Raw genomic sequence first — 27,034 nt, forward strand, 5'->3', positions numbered from 1 at the left:
TTCCTATGAAATTCTCAAACAAACAAAGAGGCAAAATGGGACTCATGAATCCATGACCTTCCTGATGTGGAGGTGCCAGTGTTGGACTGGGGTGGACAAAGTTAGAAGTCACACAAAACCAGGTTACAGTCCAACAGGTTTATTTGGAATCACAAGCTTTTGGAGTGCCACTCCTCCAACAGACTGATCTTCTGACATGATCTTCCTGTAAGATCCACTTTACATTCCATTGGTCGCAGAATAACCATTTTTCAAGATTCACTGGCAAAAGTAATGCAAACTTGCTGCTTTTACTAAGAAAATAAAGATAGGAGTGTGTAAAGTACAGATCATCATTTAATATCCACAACAGATTTTCGTGAAGAAAAATGACAAAGGAAAATATATTCCATCTTTCTTAATTCTATCACCTTGCAAGCTATTGTTATTCCTTGTGCTGTGAAATATCTATTGTTTTTGTGCTTTTTTTAGCATTTCAAAACATTTCCTTGGGGATGGTGAAGTAAAAAGAATGTAGTTAAGAAGATCCCTCTCGTATTCAATTCCCATTCAATGTAAAATCAAAGCAGTCAATTTTACTTTCACTCATCTCCATCTCTGTTTCACCATGAGTGTCTTGAATAGTTCCAACTGTATCTTCTTCACTTTATCTGTGACGTTATCAGCTCTTTTCTTAACAACCTCTCTAGTTCCTCCTTCCACAAACACAAAGTTGTCTAAATATGCTTGCAATATGTCACACACAAAGTTGCAAACACTGTATGGATTGATTCTTCTAGTCAAATTCCACTGGCTGTCCAGCATCATATGCAAATCTATATAGTTTTGCTTTATCTGATTTATAATTGTTTTCCAGCCCAACAATCAAAATCACTTCCCACATTGATATCTTTACAGATTGCTATACTTTGTCCTTTGTCTTCTGCACCATAATGATAAAGCCTTCATATTCTTTCATTCAGGAATTCTATCATTGAGCCACTCTACTTCTCTCCATCTTTCTAAACCTTTCAAAACTTTCATCAAAATCCTTCTCTTTTGCATCATGACCTTGGCAAATTCTCCAAACTGTTATCTGACATCTCCGTACACTCCCACAAAGCACTTTGGTATTGTTAACTACATTAGTTATGGTTGATAGCAAGTAAATGATTGATTATTAATAGTTGTACAGGTAGGAGACAGAACTCCTAAACAGGTAAGTGCAAGACTGAAGACAAGTCCTCAGTGATATTTAACCCTGTCTGTTTGCATTTGCTCAACCTTAGGTAAGTTGCAAGATGTTTCATCTTATGTATTGGATACATACTTAGTGGGAGAAGTGGGCAAATCCAAGATGGGGAAAGAAGTAGATGTTTTGAAAATTCAATTTTATTATGCTGTAAAATTAGCCAATGAATATTTACTAAATAAAAGCTGAAAGGACTGTAGATGCTGGAAATCCGAGAAAAAAAACCCAGAAATTGCTGGACAATCTCAACAGGTCCAGCAGCATCTGTGCAGAGAAATCAGAGTTAATGTTTCAAGTCCAGTGACCCGTCTTCAGAAGTGAATGTTTACTGTGCTCTCACTGAAAGGAAGGGCTGTTGACATTTTATTAATATTATTAAAAAATTGTACATTTACTTAAGGTAGTCTTATGGAATGACGCAGAAAACGACATGAAGAGGTTTTAATGGCAAGGATGAATTTTGTTCCAAAAACATAACATTATAAAGTTTGTAAAAATATAGATGGTGCAGTTTTGCAAGATTCCCCTCATCATTCCAATGCAATTCATACAAAATCACCTAATACAAACAAAGATTAGATTAGATTACTTACTTAGAGTGTGGAAACAGGCCCTTTGGTCCAACAAGTCCACACCGACCTGCCGAAGCGCAACTCACCCAGACCCATTCCCCTACATTTACCCGTGCCCCTAACACTACGGGCAAATTAGCATGGCCAATTCACCTAAGCTGCATATTTTTGGACTATGGGCGGAAAGCGGAGCACCCGGAGGAAACGCACATAGACATGGGGAGAATGTGCCAACTCCACACAGTCAGTCACCTGAGGTGGGAATTGAACCCGGGACTCTAGCACTGTGAGGCAGCAGAGGAATTTTGGCAGTAATTTTAAATTCAGTGCAAATCAAGTTCGGCAATCCTTTGCACGAGTTTCAGAGCTAAGCCCTGCCACACAAATAGTTGCATCACCTGACTGAATTAATCACTATGGTGAATTTCCATTGACTACACCCATTTGTCAATATTCAAGGAGGCTGTTAACATTAAATGATTTTTTTAAAGTATAGGGAACAAGCATGTATCTTTCAAAAGATTTTAAGTTTTTTTTAAACAAAAATATGTAATTTGTTAAGTAAAGACTATTTTACACCAGTGAAACTCGTCAATGTTTCTGCAGATATTTTAAAGGCATTTTCAAATATTTAAAATTAGATTATTAACACGTTACACTTGATTTTTTTTTTAAACCACCTTTCGTAATAAAACAATTTTCAGGTTTCATAAAGAAGCAGTTTACCACTCTTAAAATATAAGTGGACGTCAATTATGCTTTAAAATGCTCCCTGGTGGTGAACAAGTTTTGGGTCAAACTTGTCAGAAACAGGAATTGGGAGGTGGGAGTAATCCCACTGTTGTCATCATTCCTCCATCTTGAGACTCTTGGCTTGGGCAGATCTCCTGGGGCTCCAAGCCAGCCATGGCCTGGAGCTGGAGTGGTGGGCTTGTCAACATTGGAGTCAGGCCGAAATGGGAAGCTTAAATGACCTAATTCTGTTCCCAAAGCCTTGTGCCGGTGCTTCTGAGGCACTCAGTAGTTCACCTGTATAATGATGAACTTTTCAATCTCTTTACTTTCCACTTCAACCACCATGCCTCACTTCCTCATTCTACTCCTCACTCCCTTCATTTGCTGAGACCCTTGCTGTCTCCCCCATTGTCCACCTTATGAACAAAACTCTCACAATTGTAGTCATTGAGAAGCCCAGAAAACACCCAAGTATATAAAGAGACTGTTGAAAATAGGTTTGTGACCAATGTGAAGCACTCAGACATTTACTATGCAGTTGAATTGCAGCCTAGAACCCCATAAAGTTCTCGGAGTAAAGAAACAAATTTCAAAACTGTTATCTCAACATTTATTTCAATGCAAGGGGCCTAACAGGGAAGGCAGATGCACTCAGGGCATGGTTAGGAACACGGGACTGGGATATCCTAGCAATTACGGAAACATGGCTCAGGGATGGCAGGACTGGCAGCTTAATGTTCCAGGATACAAATGCTACAGGAAGGATAGAAAGAGAGGCAAGAGAGGAGGGGGAGTGGTATTTTTGATAAGGGATAGCATTACAGCTGTGCTGAGGGAGGATACTCCCAGCATTACATACAGGGAAGTTATTTGGGTGGAACTGAGAAATAAGAAAGGGATGATCACCTTAATGGGATTGTATTATAGACCCCCCCCAATAGTCAGAGGGAAATTGAGAAACAAAGTTGTAAGGAGATCTCCGCTATCTGTAAGAATAATGGAATGATGGTAGGGAATTTTAATTTTCCAAACATCGACTGGGACTGCCATAGTGTTAAAGGTTTAGATGGAGAGGAATTTCTAAAGTGTGTACAAGACAATTTTCTGATTCAATATGTGGACGTACCTAGTAGAGAAGGTGCAAAACTTGACCTACTCTTGGGAAATAAGGCAGGGCAGGTGACTGAGATGACAGTGAGGGAGCACTTTGAGGCCAGCAACCATAATTTGATTTGTTTTAAAATAGGAAAAGGATAGACCAGAAGTAAAAGTTGGAGTTCTAAATTGGAGAAAAGCCAATTTTGACAGTACTAGGCAAGAACTTTTGAAAGCTGATTGGGGGCAGATGTTCGCAGGTAAAGGGATGGATGGAAAATGGGAAGCCTTCAGAAATGAGATAACAAGAATCCAGAGAAAGTATATTCCTGTCAGGGTGAAAGGGAAGGCTGGTAGGTATAGGGAATGCTGGATGACTAAAGAAATTGAGGGTTTGGTTAAGAAAAAGAAGGAAGCATATGTCAGGTATAGACAGGATAGAGCGAGTGAATCCTTAGAAGATTATAAAGGAAGTAGGAGTATACTTAAGAGGGAAATCAGGAGGGCGAAACAGGGACATGGGATAGCTTTGGCAAATAGAATTAAGGAGAATCCAAAGGGTTTGTACAAATATGTTAAGGACAAAAGGGTAACTAGGGAGAGAATAGGGCCCCTCAAAGATCAGCAAGGCAGCCTTTGTGTGGAGCCACAGAAAATGGAGAAGATACTAAATGAATATTTTGCATCAGTATTTACTGTGGAAAAGGATATGGAAGACATAGACTGTAGGGAAATAGATGGTGACATCTTGCAAAATGTCCAGATTACAGAGGAGGAAGTGCTGGATGTCTTGAAATGCATAAAATTGGATAAATCCCCAGGACCGGATCAGGTGTACCTGAGAACTGTATGGGAAGCTAGAGATGTGATTGCTGGGCCTCTTGCTGAGATATTTGTATCATCAATAGTCACAGGTGAGGTGCCGGAAGACTGGAGGTTGGCAAACGTGGTGCCACTGTTTACGAAGGGCAGTAAAGACAAACCAGGGAACTATAGACTGTTGAGCCTGACCTCGGTGGTGGGCAAGTTGTTGGAGGGAATCCTGAGGGACAGAATATACATGTATTTGGGAAGGCAAGGACTGATTCGGGATAGTCAACATGGCTTTGTGCATGGGAAATCATGTCTCACCAACTTGGTTGAGCTTTTTTGAAGAAGTAACAAAGAAGATTGATGAGGGCAGAGCAGTAGATGTGATCTATATAGACTTCAGTAAGGTGTTCGACAAGGTTCCCCATGGGAGACTGATTAGCAAAGTTAGATCTCATGGAATACAGGGGGAACTAGCCATTTGGATACAGAACTGGCTCAAACGTAGAAGACAGAGGGTGGTGGTGGAGGGTTGTTTTTCAGACTGGAGGCCTGTGACCAGTGGGATGCCACAAAGATCGGTGCTGGGTCCTCTACTTTATGACGTTTGCATAAATGATTTGGATGCGAGCTTAAGAGGTACAGTTAGTACATTTGCAGATGACACCAAAATTGGAGGTGTAATGGACAGCGAAGAGGGTTACCTCCGATTACAACAGGATCTGGATCAGATGGCCACTGGGCCAAGAAGTGGCAGATGGAGTTTAATTCAGATAAATGCGAGGTGCTGCATTTTGGGAAAGCAAATCTTAGCAGGACTTATACACTTAATGGTAAGGTCCTAGGGAGTGTTGCTGAACAAAGAGACCTTGGAGTGCAGGTTCATAGCTCCTTGAAAGTGATAGGATAGTGAAGAAGGCATTTGTATGCTTTCCTTTATTGGTCAGAGTATTGAGTATAGGAGTTGGGAGGTCATGTTGCGGCTGTACAGGACATTGGTTAGGCCACTGTTGGAATATTGCGTGCAATTCTGGTCTCCTTCCTATTGGAAAGATGTTGTGAAACTTGAAAGAGTTGAGAAAAGATTTACAAGGATGTTGCCAGGGTTGGAGGATTTGAGCTATAGGGAGAGGCTGAACATGCTGGGGCTGTTTTCACTGGAGCGTTGGAGGCTGAGGGGTGACCTTATAGAGGTTTACAAAATTGAGGGGCATGGATAGGATAAATAGACAAAGTCTTTTCCCTGGGATCAGGGAATCCAGAACTAGAGGGCATAGGTTTAGGGTGAGAGGGGAAAGATATAAAAGAGACTAAGGGGTAATTTTTTCACGCAGAGGGTAGTACGTGTATGGAATGAGCTTCCAGAGGATGTGGTGGAGATTGGTACAATTGCAACACTTAAGAGGCCTTTGGATGGGTATATGAATATGAAGGGTTTGGAGGAATATGGGCCAGGTGCTGGCAGGTGGGACTAGATTGGGTTGCAACGGGTTGAATCAAAGGGTCTGTTTCCATGCTGTACATCTCTATGACTCTATGCCTTTATGTCTGGATTGGTTCCTTAAAAGCATTGGGAAAAGACTCGGGTTATCATAATAGACAAAATTCCTTTCAAACTTTTCCCACCTTCAGTCCATGGTTAGTACTAATGTTGAGCATAACAGCTACTAAAGTCTAATAATTTCTCTCAAAGTAAATTTACTTACTTGAAGATTCTCAATAAACTCAAAATGCCCTCAGTTTCATTCTCCTTTGGAGTATGCTTGCTCCAGAGCCGATTCCTACCCAATCTTCGTGAAAATGGTTACATGGAAACAGAAATGCGACATACAGCTGCTCTGATTAGTAACTGCTCTGTTTAGTTTTGCTAAAGTTAGTGAAAATCCAACCCTATCTGTTCATTGATATGCAAATAAGTTTGTGCAGACACATGAACAGCAGCTGAACCTTCAAAATCTAAGACAATTTTGTGCACAATTTGGACACAGGTTATTGATTCAACAAAAATCAGAAGCTATCCTCAATTATTGGTATTAATGAAGCATTATTAATTTTCTAGGCTAATGAGATGCTTGATGTTCTGCCAGAGTCAGTTACCGAAGAACAATACACAGATGAACATGGAAATACCATTGTGAAAAAGGTAATGCTTATCCGATCTTGGTCGGCTTTCCCTTTCCTCCCATATAGGCAGAGGTAGGGATATTGACACATACATTGCACTACATTAAATCACTAAAAGCAATCACTGTACATTGAAGAGAAATGAAAAATTGTGCAAATGAGAAGGTTATTAGACATTTATTTTCTCATGTTCTCTTTCCTTTAGGTTACAAGAAAGATTATCAGGCGTTTAGTGTCACCCGATGGGACTGAAAAGGAGGAAGTCATCATGCAAGGTGCAGAGCATGAACCAGTTACAATTGAAGATGGAGATGGATATTCAAAAGTTTTAAAGCGGACTGTACTGAAAACTGACAGTGAACAGTCAGAGGTTAGCTTTAACGCCATTTTCCTGACTGGCAAAATGTCTTCTGTTTTCTGAAAACATTTGTCATGTTTTGTCTGTTTTTTTTATTCATTGTGTGATGTGACTGTTGCTTCCATTTATTACCAATCCCTAGATGCCTTTGAGAGATCATGGACTACAGCAGTTCCAGAGGCAGCTTACCATGTGCTGTTGGTTGACCCAAAATGTCTTTAGGGAGGGAATTCCAGAATTTTGACTCAGTGACAGTGAAGAAATGGCAATATATTTACAAGTTACAATGGTGAATGGCTTTGAGGGAAACTTGCAGGCTATGATGTTCCCATGTATCTGCTGCTCTTGTTCTTCAAGATAGAAGAAGTTTAATGATGCTGTTTAAAGATCTTTGATGAAGTTTTGTAGTGCATCTTGTCGATATTCACATGACTGCTACTGAACATCGGTGTTGGAGGGACTGAATATCTGAGGATGTCGTGCCAATCCAGTGAGCCAATTCAGGATGTTGTCAAGCTGCTTCAGTGTTGTTGGAGGTGCACCCATTTCAGGCAAGTGGGGAGTATCCCATTACACTCCTGACTTGTTGATGGTGGATAGGTTTTGGGGAATCAGAAGGTGAGTTGCTTGTTGCAGTATGCCTAGCCTCTGACCTGCTCTTGCAGCCAATCTTTTTATGTGGAGGGTCCAGTTGAGCTTCTGGTCAATGTTGATAATGATAGGATGTTGACAGTGATGGAGGATTCAGTGATGGCAACAGCATTGAAAATCAAGAGGAGGTGGTTAGATGTTCTGTTATTAGAAATGGTCATTGCCTGGCACTTGTGTCAAATGAATGTTACTTGCTACTTGTCAGCCCAAGTTTGAAAATTGTCCAGATCTTGTTGCATTTGGACATGGACTGCTTCAGTATCTAAAGGAGTCAGGAATGATGCTGAACATTGTGCAATCATTGGTGAATATCCTCCATTTTGATCTTTAATGATAAATGGAAGATCATTGATGAAGTAGCTAAAGATGGTTGGTCCTAGGACATTACTCTGAGGAACTCCTGCAGCGATGTTTAGAGATGAGGTGACTTCCTATGTATTGTATGTGATTCCAACTAATGGTGAGATTTCCCCCAATTCCCATTGATTACCGTTTTGTGTAGGCTCCTTGATGCGATATTCTGTCAAGTGTGGCCATGAGATTAGAAGCGTGAGTGGTCTTGGCAGAACTCAAACATGGGCGTCACTGAGCAAGTTATTGCTGAGTAGGTGCTGCTTGATAGTAGCACTGGATAAAAGCAAATTACTGCAGATGCTGGAATCTGAAACCAAAAAAGAGAAAATGCTGGGAAATCTCAGCAATTCTGGCAGCATCTGTGAGGAGAGAAAAGAGCTGACGTTTTGAGTCTAACTGACCCTTGTCAAAGCTTTAACAAAGGGTCAGTTAGACTCGAAACGTTATCTCTTTTCTCTCCTTACAGATGCTGCCAGAATTGCTGAGATTTTCCAGCATTTCCTTTTTTTTTTGGTTGCTGCTTGATAAGTACTGTTCATGACGCCTTCCATCACTTCAGTGATGGCCAAGAGTGGACTAATGAGCCAGTAATTAACTGAGTTATTTTGTACTGCATTTTCTGTCCATAATAATTAATTTTCCATGTTGTTGGGTAAATGTTGTAACTGTACAAGAGGAGCCTGTCTAGGAGAGTGGCAAGTTCTGGAGTGCAAGCCTTCAGTACTATTGTTAGAATGTTGTTAGGGCCCATGGCCGTTGCAATATCCAGAGTCTCCCAAACATTTCTTGATATCACATGGAGTGAATCAAAATGGCTGGAGACCACTGGAGGAAGCCGAGGTGGATCATCTGATTGGCACTTCTAGCTGAAGTTTGTTGCGATGGGTTCAGCCTTCTTTTTTGCACTGATGGGCTGGGCTGTCCCATCATTGAGGTTGGGGATAATAGTGGAGCTGCCTTCTCCTATAATTTTGTTTTATTTGTCCAACACCATTCACAACTGAATGTTGCAAGATTCCAGAGCTTAGATCTGACTTGTTGGTTGTGGGATCACTTAGCTCTGGCTATTGCTTGCTACTTAGACATGCAAGTAGGCTTGTTGGGTAGCTTCACCAGGTTGACACCTCATTTTTAGTTACACCAGGTGCTGCTCCTGGCATTCCATCCTGCACTCACCACTGAACAGGGTTAATTGCCTGAACTAATGATTCAGTGGCAAATATGCTAGACCATGAGGTTACAAATTGTGCTGGAGTATGATTCTGCTGCTGTTGATAGCTCACAATATCTCGTAGATGCCCAGCCTGGAGTTGCTAGATCTGTTCAAAGTCTGTCTCGATTGACACAATTATAGTGCCACACAGCACGATTGAGGTTATTCTCAATGTGAAAGCAGGACTTTATCTCCACACAGACTGTACGGTGGTCACACTTACTGATACTGTCTTGGACACATTCATCAGGAGCAGGCAGATTGGTAAGGATGAGGTCAAGATCAGAAATTACAAAACAGTTGCTAAGTTTGATTCGGTTGACATGACCTAGGATGTGTGGCATGAATAAGTTTGTAACTAAAGTCAAAGGTTGTTCTCAATTTGATCGTTCATGAATAGTTTATTTTCAACTGAGGAAAGCCATTGATCTCTAAGTTTGTAAAAACTTTGCAGTAGTAGCTACTGTGTAGCCACTTCCTTCCATCCGAAACAACTAACCTAGAAACTATAGGTGGAATTTAATCTCCAGCACCTCCAGTAGCTGAGATTTCACCTCCAATCCTTTTTCTGAACCCCTCTCCATGACCCTCATTTCCTCATCAATCACCTATGACCTAGGTTATTTATTGATCCTCGGACCCGAGTAGATGCCTTATGGGTAACAGCCAGTGTTCCCAGTAGAGTTAACTGTCAGTGATAATCTGCCAGCCTCCAACTGACTGGCATTGCTTGGATGGGGTGGGTCTTGGAATTCCGCTTCCAAAATCCCAGATACCAGTGAAGTCCGATGCCAGCCAACGAGTAACAGGTGTATGACATCTAAATTTATAAAATATGGGTTAATATAATGAGTAAAACTTCATCAGTTCTGGGACAGGGAATGTCGATGAACCACATTTTGGCTGAAACATTGTGAGGAAGGCATTCTTTGTCTGGACTGACCTCAGCTGTGGGCACCAGTTTGAATGCCATAATTAGCTACAGCAACCATAGCTTTAGCAGAGAAGTTGGCCTTTAGTACCTTTCCTCTGTGAAGGGACTCCTATTGTAAATGTGGTTGTTCAGAGAGTAATTCATGACATTATCATGTTTGCTTGTGTTTCTCTGATACATCTATGTCTATTGCCAAAGGCTTGTTTCTCTCTCCATCCTCCTCTCACTCTTCCGTCCCCCTCAAGCCCCTTTTCTTCTCACCTCTCCCTCACCCTTAACCCCCTCTCCCCTCTGGTTTTCTCTCTTTTTCCAGGCTCCATCTCTACCTATCATTTACTCCTTCCCCCTTCCCACATCCCTTCTTTAGCACACATGCCAACCTTTTCCTAGCTAGTCAATTCTGATGAAGTGTCAATGGACTTGAAACATTGACTCTGCTTTCTCTCCTCATGCTGCCACTCGAGCTGAGATTTTTCCAGCAATTTCTAGATTTTGTTCTAATTTTCAGCATCTGCAATTCTTTTTACCATAAGCCAGTCACTATTCTTTATTATTCCAGTGCATTTATATGCTCGCAATCAAATTAATTTGATATCAATTTTGTGGAATAGAGAAGAGTCATCTCAGTATTATAGTTCACAAAACATAGAGATGGCAACTCTGGCAGCATCTGTGAAGAGGAAGTTAACTTTTTGAATCCAGTGACACTTCTTCAGACACTTCTTCATGTTAAACAGTACATCTATAACTAAGAAAAGGTCAAACAATGACCTTTTTAGAATTGCACAGTCATATCGGCAAAAGTGAGGACAGCAGATGCTGAAAACCAGAGTTTAGATTAGAGTGGTGCTGAAAACGCACAGCAGGTCAGGCAGCATTCGAGGAGCAGGAAAATCAACATTTCGTGCAAAAGCCCTTCTTCAGGGTTGTACTGTGCTATGCTTTTCCAGCACCACTCTAATCTAAACTCTTGTACAGTCATATGCCTGACCAGAGATGATGATGATAATTTTGCTCACCCCAATATGACTGAAATGGAGGCAGGAATTAGTGATTAGCAAGGAGTCATGTTAGACGAGTGCTTCAATGAGATTGTGTTGAGGAAGTTTCCCCTGAGCAGGTCAGCATATAGATTGACTATGTGTCCGCAGGCAATCAATCTGTTTGTTAATGTCCCCAGTTAAGTGCTATTTAGAGCACTCACCGATATGTTGCCAGCACAAATGGAAGCCAGCCCCTTAAAAGAGTCAGAGTTGAAAAGTGTGGTGCTGGAAAAGCACAACAGGTCAGGCAGCATCCAAGGAACAGGAGAGTCAACATTTCGGGCATAAGCTCTTCATCACCTATTTCTGATGAAGGGCTTATGCCCGAAACGTCAACTCTCCTGCTCCTCGGATGCTGGCTGACTTGCTCTGCTTTTCCAGCACCACACTTTTCAACTCTGACCTCTCCAGCATCTGCAGTCCTCACCCTCTCCTTCAATAGAGGCAGCCTCTCTACTGCTGTCTAGAGGCTTCAGGATTCGCCATCCGAAGAGGTGGGCCCCCAGGCAACAGACATGGTCGAGCACTGCTTCCAGAATTCTATGAGGTAGTTCATTGACAATTGCACTTCAACTGGAGGGGTCTGCTTGCTTGGCCCCTCAAAACAAAGGTAATGTTTTATTTCTAAAAAAAAAACCTCTATTGTGAGGTATATTTGTTCCTCACCTCACAAACTCAATGGGCCTGCTCAGGCTCTGGGCTGAGATTGTAGACCCCATACCTCACCCCCAGCAGGAATGCAGATAGTTAGCTACCAAAATAATACCACTTCACCAGAATGTAAACTATCATAAATCTAGCAATCCGGTCTCCATGACCTAAGCAGCTCAAATACACTAATCCCACCAGACCGCCATAATAATCTGAGTTCCTTTTCACCATTTGACATTTTGTATATTTTCAGCAGTGTGTGTTATCATACTGTTTGTGATCCACTGCTCTGTTTACAGATTTTCTTTACAGATCTGTTGAATGCTTAATATCACTACATTCTTCTGTGTGTACCCATAGCTCACATTTTCAGAACCACAAGTGACTTCAGGCTCTGAATTCCAGTCTGAGCAGGTCGAGGGCCGCAGAGTCAGTAAGGTCATCAAGAAAACTGTGGTCCATGGAGACAGGATGGAGAAACACCTTGGAGATCCCAAGTTGGCATCTGACCTTCCAACAGCCAAAGATGATTTTAATATGGTAATGTCTTCAAATCCTTATCATTTTCTTTCCATTCAATGAATTTTCATAAAATATAGTTCAGAATGAAAATTGAATATGCAGATAAATTATTTTAAGTTTAATGGATTTTGTTTGGGTGGGTCATTTTAAAAACCTAATCACGTCTTGGAACAATACACAAACGTCTCATTTTAAATGTGTATGTATGTGCTGAGGGGGGACCATAAAAATCTCAAATGGCCTTCAAACTGCCCACCTACCCATTTTAACATGTCCATAATTATTGACCACTTAATGGCTTTTCCCACTGGTTTCACTTTTGAGGTCAGTAAATGTTTCCTTTCAGCATAAAGAGTACCCTGTTGGGAACTCTCAGGACTACTTCTAGTGCCAGTCTGGCCATTGCAGGGTCTGGCGCTGTTGAGAATACAGTTACCGGCTGATCTGATTAAACCGCAGCTGTCTGAGGTGAGGGTGTTTCTGGGTTATTTCGCACACCCACTTTCAAAAACTGATGAAAAATCTCACAGCAGGAAATGTGATTTTAATTAGATTCCGTGTGCTGCTACTGCAGTGCACAGATGGAATTGAGGGATATTGGAACACTCAATGAAAAGAAAATCAAGAAGCTGTGAACGGTGAGTGGCATCAGATAGGCTGCAGTTGACAGAACAGCATTGTAATTCCAATAGTAGGCAAATGTTATCTGCAGAATGAGCTAAATACTATGTCCTATTCTGAACTCCTAAACAGTAATTGTAGTTTGTACACTTTAAATGTGACAGCAGGGTAGTATACAGCAAACAATGGGAAACTTACCTGGTATACTAAATGACTTATTGATATAACTAACTCATAACAAATGTTGGTACAGGTTCCCTCAAAAACAACTTCAATACCAGGCAACTGGCATTGTGTGTAATGCATACCAGAATATTTCCACTGTTTGTGTGGAATTTGTACATTCTCCCCATGTCTGCGTGGGTTTCCTCCGGGTGCTCCGGTTTCCTCCCAAGATGTGCAGGTCAGGTGAATTGGCCATGCTAAAATCAGGGACATGTAGGTTAGATGCATTCGTCATGGGAAATGTAGAGTAACAGGGTAGGGGAATGGGTCTGGGCGGGTTACTGTTCAGAGGGTCGGTGTGGACTTGTTGGGCCAAATGACTTGCTTCCACACTGTAGCGATTCTATGATTCAAAATTTGTATCCTAACCATAACAGCGTTATGTATCGACTGTCCAATGGCAAAGCAGTTAATGGTTCTGAATTCATCAATTTAAGCAATGTTAATAATGAAAGCAAACTGGGAAAGAGGGTGAATACTGGATACCTTGAAAACTGACAGTATTTCAAATATGTTTTTAAATCAATTCAAGTTTTAATTGTTGGGTTCATAAAAATTCTTCTTTGAATAATCCTGAAAATGATATGGTGAATGATTACATAAGCAGAAATAAGGAATCTCATGCAAACTTTTGCTGAGTCTCTTTAACGCTGAAATTACAGTCACGTTTTCTAATCTTAGGCAAAGCATGACGGTTGTGTCCTTTTTACTTATTTTATTTTCACTCTTTAAAAGGTTATATAGCTTGTTTGTGCAGCAATGTTGTGCCCCTTTTATATATTTATGTTGTTTTCCTTCTGCCCAGGCTCTAAGTTTTGCAGGGAACCATGGAAAGGTCCATATACCAAATGTAGCTCAAAGAGAGATTGTAAAAGAGGATGGATCAGTTATTAAAAGGTTTGGGTTCCTCTGTAGTGGTTTTTTCTTTTCAGTAGGTAGTATTACTAACTTACTAAAAAGTTATGGGTTTCTGCTTGCACATCTTACCACCAGTGAGCAAACAGTATTTTGAAAGTGATCACAATGGAGTCATTTAACAATAACATGATCAGTATATGCTAACAATTAATCTAGCAGGATTGCATGTAGTGATTTGAAACTTGCTGGTGTGTTTTAAGTTGTTTTGTTGCTCTGAAATACATTTTTTTTTAACACAGCTGTTAAACTATAAATGCCATATGGAGGGTGCTGGCAAGGGAACTGATTATGATAATTTCTGGTGGGGAAAAAAGAAACACAAAATAAAATCAACCTACTGCAGTATGACACATTTTTGTATTTAGTTTTACAATATACATTGAGAAGCCATTTAATCAAACGTTCAGAAAATGACCCTTTTTGTAAAGTTTAGATGAATAAATAGAACACATTACAAATAATTATTGCAATCTTATTTTGTATTAAATACTATTCAGTCAACATAGAAACTAAGAAGCTGCATTACTTTAAAAATATACATCTAGGAAAATAACTAATTCCTTAAAAAGTGCTCTTAAAACTTTATATTCCTCTATGAATAAATAAATAAATCAGATTTACATGTATGTTATTTATGACAAAAATGAAGGGTAACTCAAAATCTCCACTTTTTAAATTTGTTTGGTTGAGATTTTTAAAGTATTCCTTAATCCTGCCCTGTAGAGAATGAAATGTTTCATTCAGTGGGTGCTAATTCTCATGTTAGTACCTATCTGCCTTTTAACCCTTAAGTTTATTTTACTCTCCTTTCCCTTCTGAAAGAATGTTATTGTTTCACCTCCCTCTGTTCTGCTTTGGTTGTGTTGGCATTCCTGACTATCGTATGTTGTGCCAATGTTGTTTTTCTGAATGTGGTTAACAAAGTGCTAATAACTAGATGATTTGTGGTTTTTTTTCTCATGAAGGGTTTGATTGAAGGGTTGATATTGGCTAGGACATGAGTGATGATTCCCCTGTCTTTGTTATTAAATACTTGTGTTTCTCTACGGTTTCATTATAACCAAGCGATTTAGTATTTTATCATTATAATTCTTTATTTTGAATTTGTGTACCGGGTGGCAGACATGTTCTCTGTAAACTATCATGTTCCTAATCTATCTTAAACCAAATCATAACATCATGATCCTTACCATGAGATAAATTTACCTTCTCTTTCAAAACAGTTAAACTATTCATTCCAAGTATCATCCTGGTAAACCATCATTGGATTTTCTCAAGGTATTTCTATCCTTTATAACAGTGGTTCTTAGAACATGACGAGGTATGTTACTGGGCTTATAATCAAGAAGTTAAGAATAATCTGCAGGTATGAGCTCAAATCCCACCAGAGCAGTTGAAACTCTTCAATTCAATTAACTAATTACAATTTGGAACAAAAAGCAAGTAGTAGCAGTAATTGAAAACACAACTTGTGTTTTGTAAGTACTGTCCTTACTTGAAATGGATGCCCAAGACTGAACATGATATTTCTACTGAGATATTTTCAGCTGCTTAGGCCAAGTGCCAGAATGTTACTTCCTGAAATCATGAGCTTCTCTGCAACTATCCTTTTAAGACACTTTTAATCTCTCCTTATTGGCATGGCGTCAAATTTTATTGACTATGAAGTCACTTGGAAAGTTTTATGTTAAAGATGCTTGATAACTGGAGGGTGTTATTGTGTGTATGACCAATGTTTAGTGCAGAATTGCTTCCTTATTGTGGGATGGATTTCCATGGAGGGGATGGGAAGATCATTCTGGTCTTTTAAAAAGGCCCTGACTTCCATGTTTTTGGTCCACTTTGGGATGGAGTCAGGCCCACAGAGAGTGCAACAATAGAAGTAGGTAGTGTGCCAGACCAGCAGGTGGAAGCACTGGCCTCCATTTACTGCAGCAACAGAGCATTTTAAATGATAAATATCAGAGTGCCAAACCCTCCCCCTCATTTTCCTCTCGTAACCCCTATGTTACCTCCATGTCCACCATATGTTAAGAAAGCATATAGTGTTTTGGCTTTCAGTAACAGGGGGATTGAGTCGGGAGATCTTGTTGCAGCTCTACAGAACTTTGGTTAGACCGCACTTGGAATACTGCATCCAGTTCTGGTCGCCCTATTATAGGAAAGATGTGGATGCTTTGGAGAGAGTTCAGAGGAGGTTTACCAGGATGCTGCCTGGACTGGAGGGCTTATCTTACGAAGAGAGGTTGACTGAGCTTGGACTTTTTTCATTGGAGAAAAGGAGGAGGAGAGGGGACCTAATTGAGGTATACAAGATAATGAGAGGCATAGATAGAGTCGATAGCCAGAAACTATTTCCCAGGGCAGAAATGGCTAACGCGAGGGGTCATAATTTTAAGCTGGTTGGAGGAAAGTATAGAGGGGATGTCAGAGGTGGGTTCTTTACACAGGGAGTTGTGAGAGCATGGAATGCGTTGCCAGCAGCAGTTGTGGAAGCAAGGTCATTGGGGACATTTAAGAGACTGCTGGACCTGCATTTGGTCACAGAAATTTGAGGGAGCATACATGAGGATCAATGGTTGGCACAACATCGTGGGCTGAAGGGCCTGTTCTGTGCTGTACTGTTCTATGTTCTATCATCCTAATACCCATACACTCACATTCTTCCTTTGTGTCTCTTATGTATCCACTCAAGCCAATCACCAAGTATTGTCACTATGGGCTGTGGTTCATGTTTTTGAAACCAAGATTAAAATGAAATTACCTTCTAATAATCTAACATCGGCCTCATTCAAGTACACTACAAACTGAAGAGAAAAGCTTGCCATCATAAACCCATTTAAAACAATCCCCTCATGGTCAATCCATTGTAAGAACAAACATCAAACCCCTAATAAACTTAGTAAATAGTTAATCAAATTGTGAATATACTTTTCTGCACAGATAAGTAGAGCTTTTGAAACTTAGCTGAGCATTTATTCCTCTGAGAAGACATGAATTATGTTTACTTACAGAAGGGGTCTGGGTCAGCTGGAATCATGGGGTTGGGGATGACTGCAGGTGAGAGGGACTGAATATTAGTGTTACACTGTCCATCCTCACAAGTGAACAGAGCAGGGGTGGAATGCTACATGTGGATTGACTGGCCGCCACCCCCTGCCCCACCCCGCCTCAATACCTTGCTGGTGGAAATTGCCAGAAATAAAGATGGGGGCTAGTATACTGGAATTAGGTGCCCATCACCATTTTGAAAAGGCACCCTAGCTAGCCCAACTTTGAGAAAATTCAGAACTGTGTCTTTGTTATGATGAAACCAAGCTTTTATTAGCATGTTCTTCACCTTTTCCATTTAGGTTTTGATGACCTCTGTGGCAAGGTGACTAATTTCTTGCCACTTCCCCATATATTCTTGTTAGCCAGTCAAAAAATACAGTGACTCACAACTGTCAGTGTTCTGTTCAATTGATTGATCTGGTAGATTGGATTAGCTCCATATATGGCAATATATTTACCAACTGAATCACTGGTGCCCAACATTTCTCTTCCGTGCTATTCCCAAACGTGAAAGAACTGTCTAATCAGTGTTGCTGCAATCCTTTGAAATACACAATTTATTAATAGCCCAGGGAAAAATGCATTTAACACCTGAAGTTTATTTTAAATAATTCTGTTTTAAGAGTAAAATTTGATATGAACTAATCTTGTCACTTATTTTTTTAATAATCAGTTGAAATATTCTAATTTTTTTCTGCTTCCATCACTCTTTGTTGAGAAGGGTAAAATTATTTTGTAGCTTTACTAAATCTAGTTAATTGCTAGTGTTAGATATTTCAGATTTTCAGTGTGCTGATACAGTGTATTGTTCTGATTAAATCAATATGCCATAGTCCTCAGTTTCACACAATGTAATCTAAAAAACTATCATATGCACTATAGGTCTGAATAAAGCTAATTCTCTATTGCATGTAAGGCTATTTCCGAGTATGTCCAGAATGTAAAACTATCCACAGTGGATCATAGGTGACACTACATAGCATTTTTACTCAGTAAGCTACAATAGCGAGGTTCATGTTAAGGCTGCATTTTTTTTTGTATCCAGTCGCATATTAATAGAGCTCAATTTTTATTTTCATGCAGTGTCAGTTCAAATATTTTATTCACACTGCAAATCAGAATAAACTCACGTTTTTTTGCTGATTGTAATAAGTGACTCATTCCAACAGTGGTTTTAAATAAATCTGTCAGATCTTAGTTGGACTGTTCATGGACATTTCTTCTTCTCAAATTGCCCATAGTGTTAGATATCTTAGTCGGGGTAAATATAGAGTCGGGGCATGGGTCTGGGTGGATTAATCTTCACAGGGTCAGTGTGGACTTGTTTGGCCGAAGGGCCTGTTTCCACACTGTACAGCATCTATTCTTTTATTCTTCTAATTAATAAGCAAAATGGCTGTTGGGAAACATTAGTCATATCCATATTTTGGAAAATAGTTTAGGGTAGATTTTGAACCATTTTTATGAGCGAGTAAAGCAGAACGCATCTCATCCTGATCTCCAAATGTTATTAGGCTCCTTCAATAGTTGTTAGATCCTTAATTCATTAAAGGAATTGCTGTCTGTTTTAGCAGGCTGGGACATTTGAAAGAAATAACCTCAGCAGTTTATATTGGAAACAATGCTTCTGCAACTTGAACATGTGCTATTCCAGTCTTCCAGCTATTGTCTTAGAGGCCTACAACACTGTAAAAGGCCCTTTGACTCATAGACTCTGTGCAGGTCAAACAAAACACCTAATCCCATTTGCCAGGCCCATAGTCTTAAATCTGGATTAGAGTGGTGCTGGAAAAGCACAGCAGTTCAGGCAGCATCTGAGGAGCAGGAAAATCGATGTTTCGGGCAAAAGCCCTTCGTCAGGAATAGAGGCAGAGTGCCTGAAGGGTGGAGGGCTTTTGCCCGAAACGTCGATTTTCCTACTCCTCGGATGCTGCCTGTACTGCTGTGCTTTTCCAGCACCACTCTAATCCAGAATCTGGTTTCCAGCATCTGCAGTCATTGTTTTTACCATAGTCTTGAATGCCTTGGCACTGCTAAGTTGAATTGCTTTGTGCCTATTTGACAGTAGAGAAATGGATTCAGTACATATTCCCTTTTGTTCCTTCTCACTGACTTCATTCATCTTAAATGCAGAATTTGATCCCCCTTAAAAGAAAGAATCGAGCAAATTCCTAAGCATGCATCTGATAATGAGAATTCCTTATTTCCAGAATTTGTGCGCTGTACACAGTGCAGTACAGGTGGAATTGCACACTAATTCTGTGTTCCCATCAATTAATAAAACACAGATAAATGGCTTCAGGTTGGGCCAGAAAGAATATATGCAAGCCCTAGTTATGTCTTGTATGTTATATAAAGTTCTTGTTTATGGGAAATAGCAAAAGAAAATAAACTCAGCAGGTCTGGTAGTATCTGTAGAGAAACTAACAGAGTGAATATTTCAAGTCCTGTATGCCTTCTTCAAAACAGAAGGAGTTTAGAAAATAATCATTTTTTTGTTCTGTTGACAAAATAGAAGAACACATGGGACAAATTTTGAAGGTGCCCACAGTGCAAAGCAAGGGGAATCCTTATGGCAGTAGAAGAATGATAGAAATGAAAAATTAGTGTAATAACAAAGTTCTGTTGAGAGCAAACAAGTGCAAACAAGATAATGGGATGTGAGGGGAATTAGTGTTATTAAAATGGATGACGGTGTTTGTGGTCTGAAGTTGTTGAACTCCGTGATGAGTCCTGAAGGTTATAAAGTACCTAAGCAAAAATGAAATGTTGCTCTTTCAGCTTGTGTTTGACTTTGTTGGAACACTGCAGCAGTACACAAATGTAACTATGACAGCAAGCTAGTGTGTTAAAATGGCAAGTAACCTGAAGGTCAGGTCCATTCTTGCAGACAGAAGGAGGTGTTCCATAAAGCATTCACCCAGACTGTGTTTTGTTTCACCAATGTAGAGGAGGCTGCATTGTGAGTAGTGGTTAGACTCAATTAAAGTAGAATTACAAATAAATCATTGCTTGAAAGTGTTTTGGGGGCCTCATATGTTGAGGAAGGAGGAGGTAAAAAGGGCAAATGTTACACTTTGTGTGATTGCATGGGAAGGTGCCATGGTGGAGGGAAGTGGTGAAGATGTGTTAGGAGTCACAGTGAAGTGGACCAGGGTGTTGTGAAGAGACCATTCCTCGTGGAATGCTGATAAGGGGTGAAACATGTATTTATTTTTGCATCCTGAAGGTGGAAGAAATATCAGAAAATTATCTTTTGAATGCAGGATGGAAATTGAGGCCAAGAAGAACAACTATTGTTTTTAGAGGAAGGGAAAGGGATGAGGTACTCAGCAGAGCAGGACTGCAGCTATCTGTTCACACTCTTGAGGGAATGATGAAAGATTATTTACAAGATAGGAGCCCAGTCTAGATTTAAATCAGCATGCTTCTTTCAATTTCTCTCAATGCTTCTCCTTTCTTTTTACGCACTACAACGTGAAAATATGTCTAAGCACTGAACTGTTCATGGAAATTTTTGCTTTTCAAGTCCTTAGCAAAGTTCCAGCTCATAAAATATGAATCATATTTTAAAAGTTTGCACGAAATCTTGTTGTTCCAGTATCTCCCTTTCACTGTTACCATCCACTGTCTCGTTTTCTCACTCTGCACATTTTTCCAGGACGACCATGAGTAAAGCTAGTGCACAGAAGAGGACTGTGGTGAAGGACCAGGAGGGAAAGCATGTACATGAGGAACAGCTGGAGGATGTGCCTGAAGCGCTACAAAAAGATGACCTGAAACTTGACCTACAACAACTTCTCGGTCGTTTTTGCAATGAGGACTGGAAACAGGATGAAAAATAAACACTTAAATCTCTCATATCTATTCTGTCACTACTGCACAGTTTGCTCACATGGAGAAATTGTATATTATTTTTTCCCCATCTGAAGATGCTGGAGTTCCTGTGCAGAAAGGTAGATTTGGATTAGACTTTTCTCTTTACCGTAAGTAAATTTGTGACCAAAGATGGCATCCGTGTCTTGGGTGACTTATACTGTTTGAACCTTAGAGCTTCCTCATGTGGCTGTATTAGGAACATGCAAACACTGCTGCCTCCAAACTGCAACAACTGTACTGAAATTCAGAAATACTTCATCCACAGGCCTCTTCTCATTTTCTGTTGCTGAAGGACTTTACAACACAAACGTGTAAATAGCAAAAGTGTTTTGGCTTGTGAAACTAAGGTACTGCCTACCTTGACTACTCCAATCACCACCAAACACAAGATCCTTTCTTCATTGCTGAATTGATTCTGACTAAATGTCGCCATAGTGACAGATTGTGAGTGTGCAGGCCTAGTAGGGAGCACTTAAGGATCTTACAATCTCTCAAACTTTCTCAAAGCTTAATAAATATGCTAGCACCTGTACTTAATGTATCAGACATATCTCCATAAATTGCATTAGTATGAATTTAAATGGTGAGTGTGTGGCAGGCTACATTTGGTTGTGTATTTCATGCTGCCATACTTGTTTCCAGAAATTTGCAACGTTCTTCACTGCTTTCACCAAATCACATAGTCTTGTATCTGTGATTTGGTACTTTCTACAGGCACCTGCACCATAGATAACTGGAATTGGGTTGAACTTTAAATAAAAAAAAGACAGAATCTTTTGGTTATTTCAGCATTATGTAACAAGACTGGCTTCTTTTTGTAAATGCATGTAGTATTTATAGCTGTTGTAATCATTGATACAGTTGTTTAACCATCTTTGCACTGGGAAAATGTTTTAGCTCGCTGCCTCAACAGCAACAAAAAATAGAAATGATAAACACAAGAATCAATTATGGTAAATATGTAGTATTTTTACTTGTTCAGTTCTGCCCTTCAGTGTGTTCATAAGATTTTATTGTAGATTTTTTTAAGTTATTATGGTACAGAAAACTTGTTAATATGAGGATAATATTTGCTCAGTGCTCAGAAAGTTAAATAAAGGAAATTTAATTTACTCACTCAATCAGTGCAGGCAAAATGTCAATTTTGTTTTGTTAGTGTCACAGCCTGCACAGACTGAATACAAGAACCATCAGAGAGAGTGTATAACTGTTTTAGCCAGGCCATGTGGTGTTACATGCAGCACAGATGATGTCTCTGTAATTACATTTTGATTTATACTTTTTTTTTGCTGTGTAATCAAAGAACTTCAGAACTGTGAGAAGGAGTGAATTTTAATTTGATGAATCAGCATCTTGTTCCCATGGTGATACAAATATTGTATATGATATCTATGAGGGCATGTATTAGAATAATAATAAATGGAAGCAAACTTAAAACACTAACCAATACATAGCAACTGCAATGTGTAAAATGGCTGATTTAATTAAAATAAAATGTACAAGTGTTACATGTAATATGTCTATGATTATCATTTGTTCCCCTGAAAGTCTGATACTGATAAATCATTGCTGCTGTGTGGGCCAGAGATCTTGCAGCTGCCAGGTTTTGGTCATAAAATCAAAATGATATTCACACTTTGTTATTAGTATCCAAGGATCACTTTATTTGGAAGCAATGTGGAAAGTTATTTTTACCTTGTGTTTCAAAATACTTTCTCAGGTTTGTATGCAATATTCTGTAGGAGAAGTCAGAGCAAAGATCTGTATGGTAATATGTGATGCTATTAATTAATTGGATCATTAATAAAAGTAGTATTTAGCAATCAGTGTTACAGAAGCTTGCAGTGCAACACAAACAGCAGTTTATTGAACACAAAATTTTGCTGGTGAGCAGTGTAGTAATTTTCCACTTAATTTCAGAACAGGTTGTTCTCAGAGCTAAGTATGTTCTTAAAAACTGACAACAATGTCCACCATTTCTTTGCGCTGTTTATAATTTGTTAATTAACTTTATCTTAAATGTAACATAATCTTTGATTTACCACAGTGAAAACAAAATAAATTATCTTGAACTTTCCATCAGGTATTTATAATATTTTATAAATGATTTCATTTTCTCCCCTCCATCTTTTTTTTTCTCATTTTCATTCTGTGCTGGGTGTGTGGGCTGGAGACCTGCTGCTAAATCTGTGTGAACACTGTACTGAACCTGGCTGTCTGTGGGTGTTTGAGTGACCCACAGTCTCTCATTCTCCTTTCCAACAGAGAATCCTCCCACCTGTACTTGGCACCACTGATAGTAAGCCTGAGAGTAGATAACATGCTGTGCAGCCACTCCTGGAGTTGATGTTTCATCATACTACTCAGCCCATTTGCTTTACAGGAGTATGAAATTTCCCCACTTTAAAAATAGCTGCAAAATGATGCCATGTTGTACACAAACATATAATTTCCTAAGGTGTACTTAGCCTGAAACTAACATAGATTTCTTCACAGAAAACTAACACTTTCTGCAATAAGTTATTGCTGTTCATTAAGTAATTCACCTCAGAGTCTAAGAGATCAATGTATGTCAACTTATTTTGCTATTCTCCTCTAAAATTAAATATAACTCATGCCATACTGACAAAACCACAGGAAAAGGTGTACAAACTCAAGCTTATTTTAAGGTTTTATTTTGGGTCGAATAAATGATAAATCCACCCTGAACTTAAAAACAAAAGAATATTCTGTGGTTTCCTAATAAAAGATGTGCAACTATTAGGGTATTGAGGTATCGTAATGCCTCCCAAAATAGTGTCAGAATTATTTAGGATACTGGAGATTACAGAAAACAACTCAACACCCTTACAACGGTAACATGTTTAAAAGTGGTACATGATTTAACATCTGAGAAGAATTGCTATGACAAAAGTAAAAGCATTGAATGTTACTTGCTTTGCCTAATTACTATCTTCTCAAGAAAGCAAAAGACTGAATTCATTGCCTCAATTGGAGTATAATAAGCTATTTTTGTAATCACGTAAATTAGATCATAATAATCAATGCATATTAATATCACCGTGTTATGATGTGCTACGCATTCAGAGTATTTATATGTCTTGTCTTTCTGTACATTTTCCAACTATGTCAAAACCAGCAGCATAGACACAAAGTACTTCATTCTGCATTTTTTATGGAATAAAATATTGTTGTCCACAAATGGGCAATGAATCATTAGCAATTCATGGCTGCTTTTCTGAGAAGCATGCATAAAAAATGCTATGCTTAAATATTGAAGTCACAGTAGGAAAGCTCCTCTTGTGTCTTACAAAAATGGAATATTTTGCATCCATCCTGAAGAAGTGCTCAAAATTGAACCTACAAATGTGCAGTATTGAAGTACACAGTCTGGGTCATGTGCTTGGAGAAGAGCAATGATTCCTTGAGCTGACTGTGAGGTAGGTAAGCCACCACTGTATCGAAGATAACCGAACACTTTTTTTTTACCTGTATTAGTTGTCTGAAGAGCTGAGTGTTCATGAATTTGTGCAGTCTTCTACCCTCCACTCTTCATTGAATGTTTGCTGTTATAATAGTTTCAAAGTGAGGACAAGGTGGCAGTTACAATGTGAATTTCTTAATCAGTTTGTTAAATCATAAAATATAAATCTGTCAATTAAACAAGTATTTGAGGTGATCCTTTCATAATTTAAATATAAAAGAAGAAAGGCATTGCATAAAAATGTGACTATGTTTTAGTTCAGCTATAAATTTTGATAAATTCAATTCCATTGACCACAGTAATAGACTAAGGCCACACAACCTGGATGTTTGGCAACTTTTATTTTGGCTACAATACAGTATTGACAGTATGTACATACGTCTGCCAGTCACACTAGACTCTGTTTTAGTGAACATGTAAATGTGTGCATAATGTTTAGAAGACTGCAGTTGTACCCTTCAGGGTACCGGCTAGCTAGCTGTAGTCATGTGATCTCTACCTCTGCTGTCAGCAACTTCATGCGTTATCAGTGACAGCTATTATAAATGCATTACAAAGATGTGGTGTGAAAGAGCTGGAGCTGTAGGAGCTCTGATGAAGAGTCCTCTTGATTCGCAATGTTAGTTTGCTGTCTCTTCATGAATGCAGCCTAACCCGCTCAGATTTTCAGCAATTTTTGTTTTCAGTACAGATTTCAGCATCTGCAGTAATTTTCTCTGAGCTGTGAGTTGATCTCTAGACAAATAAATATCCAAAGTCCAGCTGAAAATAGGAATTTTCAGCATTGTATGAGGGTCAGCTACTGAAAGAAGTAGCAAAGATGAAGTTTAAAAAAGTCTGCATCTTTGAATTGTCGGGTGAGTCAAAATGTCCGTGCATATTCCACTCTGCTGCCTTGGAAATGAAAGCCAGTATGGCACAAAATTGAATATTTTTCCAACCTCTGGCAAAACTGTGAAATAGCAACAGAACTTACAAGAAGAAAAGTTGAGCATATAAAAGTTGCCAATCTGCTGGTGCTGGGGAAGTATGCTGTAAGCTGTATTGAAGCCTAAATCTTAGTGAAGAGCAGCAAACACAACAGGACAGAGATTTCAGGTTTTGCAGATGCACTTTGAATCCCACATTAATGTGATTTATGAACAGTATTTGTTCAACATCGAAGCTCCAGGGAGAGGGACAGTATTGATCAGCATGGTGATTATGAATTCAGTTAAAAGAGTTTGGACAATGGAAAGATTATTTCACCAGCAACAGTATTATCTTAGGCAGAAGAAATCCTCTTTTGAGAGCTGAGACCGAGAATTAAATTCTCAAAGCTATTGAAATGTGCAAAAGACCTGAGGTTGTCAATCATCAGCCAGAGTATATGGTCAGTTGGCCAGCTCAGGTTGGCTGGACAGCTAGTTTGCAAGAGCACAGATTCGGTTCCCATACTGGCTGAGGTAACCATGAGCTTTCTGCCACCTAACCCACATTCCTTGCCTGAGGCATAGTGACCATCAGGTTAGACTCAGAACCAGTCATGTCTCTCTAGTGCAAGAAGGGCTCTCTGAGAATATGGTCACTTCATCTTTTATTAATAGACAAGTTTTTCAATTGAATTAAGTTTATTTTCACGTGTACCGAGGCACAGTAAAAAGCTTTGTCTTGCAAGCAATACAGGCAAATCACATAGTTAAATAGAATAGATAAATAAATAATAGGTAAACAGCAGCAAAAGCAAAAACACAGGTACAGGCAGATGTTAAGAGTTTGAGAGTCCATTCCGTATCCTAACAACAGTAGGGAAGAAACTGTTTTGATTCTGGTTGGTGCGTGTGTTTAGGCTTCTGTACCTTCTCCCCAATGGTAGAGGTTGTACAAAAACATTGCCAGGGTGGGATGGATCTTTAAGAATGCTGGCGGCCTTTTCTTGACAGCAGGGTTGGTAGATGGATTCTATAGATGGGAGGTTGGCCTTTGTGATTGTCCGGGCCGAGTTTACCATTCTTTGTGATCATCTCTGATCTTGAATGGTACAGTTGCCGTACCAGATGGTGATACATATGGTCAGAATGCTCTTGATGGCACACCTATAAAAGTTGGCAAGGGTATTCGCCGTCATGCCAAATTTCCTCAGCTGCCTGATGAAGGAGAGACTGAAATTATGCTGAAAGACAATCCATGTCAAATGGGAACAGAATGTTGGAAGTAAAAGACAGCAGAAAGATCAAGGCCTGAAGACAGAATATAAATATTGTGGAAATGCCACTTGAAAGAAAAGCAAATCCAATTTTGGGAAAGATGTGCTGGAACAATGAAAAACTGAATCACAAGTGCTTATCTACTAAGAAGCCAACTAAGCTTATAAGGACGGTGCATAAGATCTGTTAGCCAACGAATAATCAATGAATAACTTTACATCAGATGCAAATTGGAGTCAAGGTGGTAAATGATTTGAGCTCTCGAATGATGACTGTAGACAAGGAGCATCAAATGAATGCAAAATGCTGAATCGACATTGGTACTTCATACAACGTTATGTTTTCACCGAGCTTAAGCTCTTGAAAGCGAAGGT

General features: G+C 39.4%; 1 protein-coding gene across 12 annotated transcripts in view; it reads left to right on the forward strand.

Moving 5' to 3' along the window:
• Positions 1–22,505, forward strand: part of LOC140485944 (ankyrin-2-like) — an 850,179-nt gene extending 827,674 nt beyond the window's left edge. For all 12 annotated transcript variants that reach the window (XM_072584685.1, XM_072584421.1, XM_072584596.1 and 9 more), the window contains 5 exons: positions 6,503–6,586; positions 6,773–6,937; positions 12,132–12,311; positions 13,945–14,036; positions 20,773–22,505. In XM_072584685.1, the coding sequence (XP_072440786.1) occupies positions 6,503–6,586; positions 6,773–6,937; positions 12,132–12,311; positions 13,945–14,036; positions 20,773–20,956 (705 nt within the window). In that variant the 3' untranslated portion in view covers positions 20,957–22,505. The remainder of the gene's footprint in view (positions 1–6,502; positions 6,587–6,772; positions 6,938–12,131; positions 12,312–13,944; positions 14,037–20,772) is intronic.
• Positions 22,506–27,034: the final 4,529 nt, after the last annotated feature.

This window comes from Chiloscyllium punctatum, chromosome 1 (assembly GCF_047496795.1).
Source record: "Chiloscyllium punctatum isolate Juve2018m chromosome 1, sChiPun1.3, whole genome shotgun sequence".
Lineage (NCBI taxonomy): Eukaryota > Metazoa > Chordata > Chondrichthyes > Orectolobiformes > Hemiscylliidae > Chiloscyllium > Chiloscyllium punctatum.